Source organism: Salmo salar, chromosome ssa15, assembly GCF_905237065.1.
Source record: "Salmo salar chromosome ssa15, Ssal_v3.1, whole genome shotgun sequence".
Classification (NCBI taxonomy): Eukaryota; Metazoa; Chordata; class Actinopteri; order Salmoniformes; family Salmonidae; genus Salmo; species Salmo salar.
Genome location: NC_059456.1, coordinates 75,207,185 through 75,219,222, shown reverse-complemented (window position 1 = coordinate 75,219,222; position 12,038 = coordinate 75,207,185). Strand labels below are relative to the sequence as shown.

At 40.7% G+C, this 12,038-nt stretch overlaps 3 protein-coding genes across 5 annotated transcripts; all 3 read right to left on the bottom strand.

Annotated features, from left to right (window-relative positions):
• Nucleotides 1-1,400: 1,400 nt before the first annotated feature.
• Nucleotides 1,401-2,512, bottom strand: LOC106572129 (brain natriuretic peptide). Of its 2 annotated transcripts, none has more exons than XM_014145990.2 (3): nucleotides 2,236-2,512; nucleotides 1,781-2,079; nucleotides 1,401-1,611 (listed from the first exon to the last, which is right to left on the bottom strand). In XM_014145990.2, exons 1-3 carry the CDS (start codon nucleotides 2,350-2,352, stop codon nucleotides 1,533-1,535), a joined length of 495 nt encoding a protein of 164 aa, XP_014001465.1. In that variant the 5' UTR covers nucleotides 2,353-2,512; the 3' UTR covers nucleotides 1,401-1,532. The 2 variants fall into 2 exon arrangements, with proteins under 2 accessions (XP_014001465.1, XP_014001466.1); XM_014145991.2 differs by having other exon boundaries at nucleotides 1,785-2,079; nucleotides 2,236-2,466.
• Nucleotides 2,513-6,927: 4,415 nt separating this feature from the next.
• LOC106572130 (ventricular natriuretic peptide) lies at nucleotides 6,928-8,617 on the bottom strand. The gene is made up of 3 exons (XM_014145994.2): nucleotides 8,441-8,617; nucleotides 7,917-8,226; nucleotides 6,928-7,524 (listed from the first exon to the last, which is right to left on the bottom strand). The coding sequence occupies exons 1-3, from the start codon at nucleotides 8,549-8,551 to the stop codon at nucleotides 7,496-7,498; spliced, it is 450 nt and encodes a 149-aa protein (XP_014001469.1). The 5' UTR covers nucleotides 8,552-8,617; the 3' UTR covers nucleotides 6,928-7,495.
• A 557-nt stretch (nucleotides 8,618-9,174) lies between these two features.
• On the bottom strand, nucleotides 9,175-10,221 carry nppal (natriuretic peptide A-like). Of its 2 annotated transcripts, NM_001165265.2 has the most exon segments (3): nucleotides 9,175-9,428; nucleotides 9,594-9,897; nucleotides 10,073-10,221. In NM_001165265.2, coding segments are annotated over 2 exon segments (387 nt in total). In that variant the 5' UTR covers nucleotides 10,163-10,221; the 3' UTR covers nucleotides 9,175-9,428; nucleotides 9,594-9,600.
• Nucleotides 10,222-12,038: the final 1,817 nt, after the last annotated feature.

Sequence of the window (12,038 nt, the reverse complement as noted above, 5' to 3'; positions counted from 1 at the left end):
TAGTGGGGGGTTATTCATGAAACATTTCTCCAGGTTAGAATATGTTTTAGGGAATGTTGATTGCGTCATACTGGCTTACTTGGCAAACATAACATACATAAAGACATGACAAGACATAATGACAAGGCAAAAATACACAATTAATAAGTGTTCGGTATAGTCTTAGGAAACCTGTAGGTGCCTCATTGAACATTCAATAACCTTAAGCTCTGTCTAAATGGTGTGTAATCCACACCTTTATCTGAACAAACACTTACATCGGGCTAGTTTAGAATGGTTAAAGCATCCTTAAAAGAAGTAGAATATCTTCAGTTGAGTGTGTGGATCCACTTTATAGTGTTTTCTCTTGGAGGAGTTTCCTAATTATCTTAAAAGAGAGAGAGACCTATGAGAGGCAACGTATGACTTAATTCATCTTGAGTGGTGGTATTTACGAGTCGCCAATAATAAATAGTCTACTTGTGTTGTGGCAATAGTTACCAGGCCCTCCTATCAGTATTATGGTAAAGCATGTGAATTGTCTGCTAAGGGGACTGTTGTTGGGCATTCACTGATATATGGATGAGAATCTTGGGTGCTAAATATCAGACTACATATCTCATGTCCTATCCATGTCTGGCCAGAGTCATGGGTTTGTCAACGTTGTGAAATCATGGAACTATTGAACCAACGTATCTCTCCATGGTGCTGAAATAACAACAGCAGTGCCGAAGACGGTGTTGAAGCAAACCTCGAATTTGAGGTTTATTCCTTGTGATTTTACTTAGAACCAAGTTGTCACTTCTGCTCCCCCCCCGGCCCTTGAGGGCGCCAGGCTGCCCTGCATCACGCACTCCCATCATCCATTACGCACACCTGCCTTCCCTCGTCACGCGCATCAGCGATATTGGACTCACCTGGACTCACTCACCACCTGTTATTACCTCCCCTATATTTGTCAGTTCCCCAGTTCTGTTCCCTGCTTCTGCATTGATTGTCTTTTGTTTGTGTTACCTGTTTGCTGACGCTGTTCTTGTCTCGTTCCATGTCCGTTATTTATTAAATGTTTTACTCCCGGCACCTGCTTCGTCTCTCCAGCGTCAACTCATGTGACACAAGTCGTTTTTATTTGCGTCTCCCGTAACGTATTGTTCTGTGTGTTTTTATTGTTCTGTGAGGGTCACCCTGCTAGGTCTCTTGTGAGTTAGTGGGCTATGGTCAGGTCATCCCAAATGATAATCACCTGACTCAGTTTGGCTTATGATAGGCCTATGAATAGGAACCCAAGGTGTTTAGGCAAACTTCACATCCTATTATTTTCCTCATTGATTATTCAGCCTGAACCTATGACTTAGGCATTCTGTCATTTTGAATAACGCATTTTTCCTAATGGATGGTATAGAAAGTAATCAGACAAAACATTTCCTGAGCAATTGTAAACATTTATTGTACACCAATGACACCATATAAAGAAACATCTTGCCTTGGTTCAAATAAATATATTGGCAATAAACAAAATGTAATAAATTGAAAATAAATAGGTAGCCTACAGACTATAAATAAGAATACCCCTTGGTAAGTATTGACTTTGCTGTTCCAGGTAATGTGTAAGACTTCATCTTCTCTTTGGATCTGAAAATAGAGAAACAAGAAATTAGCCAACACAATTTTCTCTCAACATAACTCTCACAATGGATATTAGTCAACTTAACCACGCGGTTTTGGAGTCTACTACTTGGACCCTATTTGATTAAGAGATTTTGTCTGATGCACAGTAGTCTGATATTAACCTTAACTTTACCCACTGTATTTGCCAACCGTGTTGCATCCAAGAGAGCTCATTGAGCCGATTCGGTCTAGCCTTCGCCCGAAGCAGCCCGAGTATCTCTTCGATGTTGAGTCGTTTCGGACAGTTTTCAGGTCCCGAGCCGAGAGGAACTCTCTTATTGCGGATTTGTCGAGTTGGTTTTGTTGTTGCTCACTCTCATCCTCTGCAACCATTGCGATGGCTTCGAGAGTCATGTCGTCCAACTTTTCTGTGGCGACCCGCTCGACCTCGCTCCGCTCAGGAATGGACTCTTCAAGTCGATGGAGAAGTACCTAAAATGCCAAAAGCAAGTTTCAACAAACGGTTTCAATGGTATCTATCCTTGGGCTTTAACGTATAGGAAATATAAATTACATGATCTATCCGCAACAATATCTCTCAAAGGCGTAAAAATGAGCCTATAGGCCTATAGCCTAAAAGGGACTCACCTTTAAGACATTCATGTCATCATTGGTCAGTAACCCATTGTAGACAGGATATGCGCTGAGCAGCGGCAGATTTAAGAACAGGATAAGGCCAAAAAGAGGAATGTTGGAGAGCTGCATTATTCTCTTTCTTCTTCAGTGAAGGTGAAGTGGTGTGTGAAGCTTATTTATTTTCTTCGCAGTTGTCGTTGTTTCTACACACCTACCGCATGGTCTTTTATATCTAGTCTGACACGCACAGTTATGCGAGGAATTGGAGTTGCATGCCAACACCTGATTGTGATAACAGTAGCTGTCGGAAGCAACTCCTTTTAAAGCGTTGTCTTCCTAGATAATGGGGCATACCCATGACATAGTCCTAGTCAGTTCAATCCTTTCTTTAGAAACACACGTTCATAAATTGGCGAACATATTGTAAGAGATTGTTGACTTGGAGTAGGCCTACAGGAAGTCATAGGCTTAACACTGGCTTTGCCAACAGTGTGACGCTGTCTAGCATTGAGGACAGACCTCGCGCCTTGTTTATTGTTACTAAATGTGGCGATATTCATGATTAAGTCAATGTGAAGTTCTTAGTAAACCGCAATGATTAAATGACTATATGTCATAAGCCTATATGGGTTTTAGGTAAACCAAATGCATAAAAGTGAGTTTAATGAGATATACCCAGGGGTGGACTGGGACAAAAATTCAGCCCTGGCATTTCAGTCACATCTGCCCGTATCTGCCCGTATCACTGCATGCGCCCACACAGGCAGTAACATAGGCAACTATAGTTCAACTTTTACTGTACCAGTGACCGGTGAAACATAGTCATCCTTTTTTAACCAGCTCATGTTTTAAGACAAATACAACATGTAAAAACACCACTACAGCTCACCACTATAACTGTGTCTCTGTTGCCTCCCTGTTGTGCTGTCTCTCTCTGCATCTTCTCTGCTGTAGTCTGTCTCTCTGTCTCTCTGTCTGCTGTCTGTCTGTCTGTCTGTCTGTCTGTCTGTCTGTCTGTCTGTCTGTCTGTCTGTCTGTCTGTCTGTCTGTCTGTCTGTCTGTCTGTCTGTCTGTCTGTCTGTCTCTGTCTTCGCTTCTCCTTGTGCTCCTCTGTTGCCTGTCTGTCTGTCTGTGACTCCTAAGTGTTAATTGCTATTACATACACTATAGAGCCAACATGTTAAGGAACTGGCAGTGCATTTGTGTCTCTTTGTTTTCTTCCTACCTCCACTGCACTCACCTTTGAGCTGTCTCTGCTAAGTCCAGCATCCTTTCCCACAGCACTGGCACCAGAAGACCAGGGGACCACACTGCCTGTGCTGGGTTGAGCAACATCCTAGTTGTGAGTGAATAAACACATTTCTTAGATACACAATAAAGATTACTGAATAAATGCCAAATAGATGACCATTGGCTCATAATATTGCAAATATAAGTACCTGGCTGTCATACATGTTCCCCCCTAATTACTGTTACATATATAATATAGAGCCAAAATATCAATAAACTGGCAGTACATGTGTCAGTGTGTGTCTCTCTCTGTCTGTCTGTGCAGTAACACTTTATTTTAAGGGTCCATAACAAACTAAATATAAGACATTTACAAACCGTTTGCTCACCATTTATTAATCATTATTCCCACATTTGTAAATGTTTGTAAGCTAGTTATTCACACATGTAAATATACTTCCTTAAACATCCTGTGTTGTGTGCTTGTTCTTTTACCAGGTACTGCAGGCATGTCTACCAATGGCATGCCCAACACTATGAAATAACACATATGGAATCATGTAGTAACCAAAAAAGTGTTAAACAAATCAAAATATATGTGAGATGCTTCAAAGTAGCCACCCTTTGCCTTGATGATAGCTTAGCACACTCTTGGCATTCTCTCAACCAGGTTCATGAGGAAGTTACCTGGAATGCATTTCAATTAACAGATGTGCCTTGTTAAAAGTTAATTTGTCAAATGTTTTTCCTTCTTAATGCCTTTGAGCCAATCAGTTGTTTTATACAGATGATAGCCCTATTTGGTAAAAGACCAAGTCCATATTATGGCAAGAAGAGCTCAAATAAGCAAAGCGAAACAACAGTCCATCATTACTTTAAGGCATGAAGGTCAGTCAATTCGGAACATTTCAATAAATTTTAAAGTTTCTTCAAGTGCAGTCTCAAAAACCATCAAGCGCTATGATGAAACTGGCTCTCATGAGGACCGCCACAGGAATGGAAGGCCCAGTTACCTCTGCTGCAGAGGATAAGTTCATTACAGTTACCAGCCTCAGAAATTGCAGCCCAAATAAATGCTTCACAGAGTTCAAGTAACAGACACATCTCAACATCAACTGTTCAGAGGAGACTGCATGAATCAGGCCTTCATGGTCGAATTGCTGCAAAGAAACCACTACTAAAGGACACCAATAAGAAGAAGAGACTTGTTTGGGCCAAGAAACACGAGCAATGGACATTAGACTGGTGGAAATTAGTCCTTTGGTCTGGAGTCCTAATTTTAGATTTTTGGTTCCAACCGCCGTGTCTTTGTGAGACGCGGTGTGGGTGAACGGATGATCTCTGCATGTATATTTCCCACTGTAAAGCATGGAGGAGGTGTTATGGTGTGGGGGTGCTTTGCTGGTGACACTGTCTGTGATTTATTTACAATTCAAGGCACACTTAACCAGCATGGCTACCACAGCATTCTCCAGCGATACGCCATCCCATCTGGTTTGCGCTTAGTGGGAATATCATTTGTTTTTCAACAGGACAATGACCCAACACTCCTCCAGGCTGTGTAAGGTCTAGTTGATCAAGAAGGAGAGTAATGGAGTGCTGCATCAGATGACCTGGCCTCCACAATCTCCCGACCTCAACCAAATTGAGATGGTTTGGGATGAGTCTGACCGCAGAATGAAGAAAAAGCAGCCAACAAGTGCTCAGCATATGTGGGAACTCCTTCAAGACTGTTGGAAAAGCATTCCAGGTGAAGCTGGTTGAGACAATGCCAAGAGTGTGCAAAGCTGTCATCAAGGCAAAGGATGGCTATTTGAAGAATCTCAAATATAAAATATATTTTGATTTGTTTAACACTTGTTTTGGTTACTACATGATTCCATATGTGTTATTTCATAGTGTTGATGTCTTCACTATTATTCTACAATGTAGAAAATAGTACAAATTAAGAAAAACCCTGAGTAGGTGAGTAGGTGTTCTAAAACTTTTGACCAGTAGTGTATACTGTTATTCTTTTCCTCTTTTGCCAGTCATGAGTATTTACTGTGAGCAAGGTTAATTATGTGTCTAGGAAATATTTGGTCAAGTTGCATTGTAGCACATTTCAGTTTCATATTTAAAGGCAGTAATTTATCCTTTTGCAATCCTCCAAGTGGATGCGATGTTCAGGTGCACATGAACACTTGCTACACTGACGAGAAAGAAGTTGTTTATTTCCTTATTGTAATGCATCCTGTGTTTGAAGTTTGCAAGTCTGGGAGCTCCATGTCTTGTCTGGCATGTATGTGCTTAATGGGAGCACGGGTGTGTGCTCGGCTCCATAAGTAATACGTTTTGCTGCTGCTTGTTGACCTGCAGAACTATCAAATATGTATTCATTAATTGAACGTATTCCTGTTTTGATGATAAGCCAGGAATGTTTAAGATGCTTATTTAGGCAGAATATGTAAATGTGGGTATGATGAAAATGCCTCTTACATGATTTACTGCCATATTTGGGTAAAGAGCTCCATGGTTAATGGTATGGGCCATAGGAAGGGGCAATGGGTGAAAAGTTATACCTGTTTCACCTGAGGGTTTCAGTTATGTTCAAGCTCTGGTATGTGAGCTGTGTGGGGAGGCTGTCCCTAGCCTCTATCATCCAATCTGCTATAGTTGGTTTGGCAGGGTAGGCCTGATTCAGGCTTAGGTTTTTGTTTTGTATTCAAACCTGTATTTTGAGTGTTTATTTTGTAAATACCTTTTGTAGATGATTTAAATATGAATTGGATTTCTCCATTCACCTGGAACCACCTTTCACTGATAATAAACTGGACACTATTTTGCACCTGATCCTGCTGCCTCCTGCTAATTACTGCGCTTAAGGCTGCTCCAACATCTGGTCCCTATCGCATGTGCATTTTAATATATTTTAATCATTTAGACATAATTTAGCTAATATGTGTGTCTAAGGTGTGGTGTGTGCTGGACCCTGGGCAGATGCTCTCTCTACAGACCTGCCATATAGATTTTGAAGTTGGACTTTTGTTGCGTTATTAAATGGTGTCATATCGTTGTGGAATAATAGGCTACTGCATCTGTCACATTCTTGTATCTGAACTTGCATTTACTTTTGTAGTGTCAGTAACTTTACTTTTTACAATAAACAATGGGAGACTTTCCAATTTACTGGTCCAACAGCAATAGTTGGGCTTATAATGAGAACAAATTCGTTAACTGTGTCATACTACTTGTCTACAAGAATTCGAAATATTGTTGATAAATCGTTTTATCATAATAATCCTCAGATAATTTGGACCTCATGTGCTTTCATTGCAGCGCTGGTTGAGTGCATAAACTATTCATTGTATTGCAGTAAGTAGTTCATTAGAAGGTATGACTTGAATTTATCTCATTATCTTTCTCTCTGTGCGACAACTAATGTGACCAACTATGGAAGGCTATAATGTAATTGATAAGAAATATATAATTGGATATGATAATAAAGAAAAGTTTATTACAAATAATGCCATCTCACAACATATACATCGATTTGAAACACACAAGTGAACAATACTGTACAGGCGTCCAACACATTTTTATTTTACCTTTATTTAACTAGGCAGGTCAGTTAAGAACAAATTCTTATTTTCAATGACGGCCTAGGAACAGTTCGGGGATTCGAACTTGCAACCTTTCAGTTACTAACCCAAAACGCTAACCACTAGGCTACCCGTCCGCCCCTACGTAACAAATGCGTTGTATTAGGCATTTCTGGAGAGTGCGATTAGCAATCATAGTTTCCTTTTCGTGGTAGAAATACAATATGCATGTCTAATTGTCACTGACAGTCTAGAAACCAACCAACACAGAAAAATTTAGCATGTTTTAATATTGAAATTATTTAGTATAAATTCGTTTATGAAATACATATTTCTCAGTTTAGGACTATTGTTTGAAGGGGAAAAAAATGCATTCTCCAGAATGCCAAGGAGAGTTTCACTGAGGTCAGACATGACGCTGTTTTTTTATCGTCCATGAATGGGTGGGCCTAGGTTGTTCTTCAGTTCCCAGATATTCTCTTCTTGTTACCTGCAAATACAAATTAAAATGATATAATAATCAACTGATTAATTTCATTTTTCTGTGGTTAAATTGTTGTCAAACATCACCATGCAGAAGTTCAAGTCATAGCCCTAAATGATATCAATGAATAATGAATATACAGCCCTTTCTTGATTATAATAATGTAATGGAGTTAATATCGATGTGTGTGTGATCTTGCAACAACCTTTATGTTATGTCTTACAATAGACAGAGCTATGCGTAAAATCAATTCGTGCGTAAAGCCAACACATTTTACGCATACCTTTTAGCCCCAAAGTATGGACTTTTTGCACACAAATTAACATGATACTACATTCTTGTCCTTATTTGTACGTTTTTTAAAGGCATTCCACTCAAATAATTGCCTTCAAATATACCAGTCTTGACGTTATTGCACCCCAGTCCGCTCCACGAGCCGATTCTCTCAATCCGGTTACCGAAACAGCTGTTGAACGATTTGGCCGTCCTCCTCAAACCGATTAGATCTTTCAGGCGTGACACCACAGGGCTTTCGAGGGCAATTATTTTGGCTGCGTTGATTACCATTCTCTCCTTCTGTCCCCGGATCGCCGCGGGCGAGTTCTCAATGTCCTCCATATCGGCTGCGTCCACGTCCTCAGACTCTGACGGATAAACGTAATTTTCCTCGTTAACCGTCAACTTGTCCTCGAGCCGCTGGATCAGGTCCTATAAGTGAACAAATGGCGCGTATTAATGTCACATAGTCATAACGTATTACTTTGAAAGGTGATTTTAATATAGAATGTAGGCCTGTGCGCATATAATGTATGCTGATGTCACCAGTTACATTTTGTCTGCAGAAATTACACAATTGTAAAAACTTAAATTAACTTGATTGCCTTTTTTATGTTTTTGTCCTGCTTGTAACTGTATGTCTTACCTTCATATTTTCCAACTCTTGAACATTCCTACTGGCATATAGATTTCCCCAGCTCACACTGTGCGTCATTATTAATACGATATATCCAAAGAAAACATGCAATTTTGCCATTCCGATAACAATCCCCGGTGGTTTTTGAGGTGTTTCAGATATCCCGTTCAGTGATTTAATGACGGGATGACTAGGGGCCCTTTTTATGTAGACTCCTTGCCTCAGATAGTAGCTTACTTATCAAGGACTGCATGTTATGACATAATTCAGCTTGACATTCCGTCGCCTTGACAGTGATAAGGGAGCGGGGTTGTTAGCGACGCCCGGACCGACTGCCTTTTAAGATAATATTTTGTTTGGACCATTATTTGGACTGGATAGGCTTATTTTCTGTAGAGTTGATGGTAGCTGTTGAGGTGTCATGTTTATAGTTTGTCTTTGGGGGTGAGAGGAGGAGGAGGATGAGGATGGGAGATTAAGAATAGGTCAGGTGGAGGATGGAGAGGTGAGAAGGAAGTTGCGATAGGCTACTGATCGCTGTTGGGAGTTATGACGATGATTTTGGCAAGTCAGAAACAGATGCTTCACTTGCTTGAGTGAGGAGAGCGTAAGTCTCGGTATGCCAGACCATGATTGTAAAAAAACGGAGACAATTAAACTCACAACAAAGTAATTTATTATGCAAAATATTTATTTCAACGCATTAGGCTACAGTCTATCGCAAGTCTGCACGTTATTTTTCTTACAAGAAAATAAATAGATAAATACATACAACAATAGTATATTATAGCAAGAGCCAAAAATGAAAATTCATCAGTATACAGTTCTAAAATAATAACCATTTAAATATTCCAAACGCGAACCACAAATTTAAATACATCTCATCACAAATGCCATTGTAAACTCTCAGTCGAGACTTTCTGAGGTGAAGAGATTCATCCTTGTTGAAGAGTTCAAGTAAGGTTCGTTTCTTGTGCTCTGATCAACAGCCCAAACCCTGCAGAAATAACACAAAACATAGAGCTGGTCTTGAGAAACAATATTGCATTTATTTGATAGTTCAAATAAACACATTATAATATAAATTCAACTCCAACATACTGTAGCTACACCTTGAATGGATAATCCCATTCGGTTGGATTGACGCAGAGGATAACCATACCTGTCCTTTAGCATCCAAGTCCACTGAATGACCCAATTCGCTCTAGCCTGACGCCGAAGCAGCTTCTCAGTCCACCCTTCTTGAACCGGCTCCACGAGCGCTTGGGGGTCGTCATAATGTCATTGAGAAGACGCGCAATTACGTCCTCCTTTCCCGTCAGCGCAGAATTCCTTGCGTCTTCGGAGTCCCAAGGAGGCACCTCTTCCGCGATGTTCTCTGTATTCAAGTCTTTCCCATCCACCCCCATCTCATCCGACGCGTAATATGGCACATGACTCTCCTCCTCCAGAAGCTGTTTCAAGCTCTAACGGAGAGAAACCATGGAATTATTAACCTCAATGTCACTTAAAGCCACTTAAAACAGTCTTCCATAAATTACAATAATATATATATATATATATATATATGAATTGGTGGAATAAGAAGAACAGAAAAATAGCAATGATCAAGAGAGTTTGGTCCATGACGCACCAGCTTACCTGTAGGTTTGACATGGGGTTGGCTCCTACCAAGTTCAGAAGTACAAGCGCAGTTAAACAGAAAAATTGGATATTTGAAATCATTTTCATGTAGTTCGTCTTCTCCCCTTCGCTCTGTAGGTAGACCAAATCCTTCCTCTTGCCTGTTCGCCTTTGGCAACTAAACGTCACCAGGTGCGCTTTTATAGCTGTGCTTTCGTCACGGAGGCCCAAGAAAACATGAACCGTGATTAATCTAGAGAGGAGCAGACAATGCTGTGGGAGTGTGTAGCTAATTTGACTGGATCTCCACCTCAATTGACATATGCCTAAAACTGTGACGCCAAGAGGGCTCTACCCAATTACCCCTGTCTCCATACCCATGTCAAGAGATGCATAACGGGGGCTATACCTCCAGCTAAACGTTTCATATGTCTCTGTGGTTCATTTGAGATGATGCTGTTGTGTGATGCTTTCACAAGGAGAGACAGTGAGACAGACAGACTAACAGACAGACAGACTAACAGACAGACAGCCTAACAGACAGACAGACTAACAGACAGATAGACTAACAGACAGACAGCCTAACAGACAGACAGACAGACAAACAGACAGACTAACAGACAGACAGACTAACAGACAGACAGCCTAACAGACAGACAGCCTAACAGACAGACAGACTAACAGACAGACAGACTAACAGACAGACAGCCTAACAGACAGACAGACAGACTAACAGACAGACAGCCTAACAGACAGACAGACTAACAGACAGACAGACAGACAGACTAACAGACAGACAGCCTAACAGACAGACAGCCTAACAGACAGACAGCCTAACAGACAGACAGACTAACAGACAGACAGACAGACTAACAGACAGACAGACAGACTAACAGACAGACAGACTAACAGACAGACAGACTAACAGACAGACAGCCTAACAGACAGACAGACAGACTAACAGACAGACAGCCTAACAGACAGACAGACTAACAGACAGACAGACAGACAGACTAACAGACAGACAGACTAACAGACAGACAGACTAACAGACAGACAGACAGACTAACAGACAGACAGCCTAACAGACAGACAGACTAACAGACAGACAGACAGACAGACTAACAGACAGACAGACTAACAGACAGACAGACTAACAGACAGACAGACAGACAGACTAACAGACAGACAGACTAACAGACAGACAGACTAACAGACAGACAGACTAACAGACAGACAGACAGACTAACAGACAGACAGCCTAACAGACAGACAGACTAACAGACAGACAGCCTAACAGACAGACAGACTAACAGACAGACAGCCTAACAGACAGACAGACTAACAGACAGACAGACAGACAGACTAACAGACAGACAGACTAACAGACAGACAGCCCTCTGGGCAAAAACTGGTTGAATCAATGTTGTCATTTCAATCCCCAAAATCTATGCGATGACGCTGAATCAATGCGGGAAACGGAATTGGATTAATAAAAAGTCATCAATTTCGGGTTTTTTTCACTTAACTTTTAACCTAAATCCATTGACATGGTGATTTATTTGTGGATTTCATGTTGAATTCACATTAGCTGACAACTCAACCAAATGTTTGCCATCTTCTGTTTGAAGACATTGTTTATCTTCTGCTCTACTGTCATTTGTGTCATTTGATGTGACATTTTTTATTTAACAATCAATCGAATCAATCAAATGTTTTATTTAGCAATCAATCACCTCAGCAATTGTTAACTATAGTTCCCTAAAGAAGAAGTGAAAGGTGATGAAGAACATTTACTATTTTAGTCTTGAGCTGTGTCCCAGATGGCACCATATGTCCTATATAGTGCACTACTTTGGACCAGATCCCTATGGGCCCTGTGGGTCCTGTTCAAAAGTAATGCACTATAGAGGGAATTGGGTGCCATTTGTGACTTAAACAGGGTTTTGATATTTCACCTGCCCATGCCCCACGTGTTTGGTGA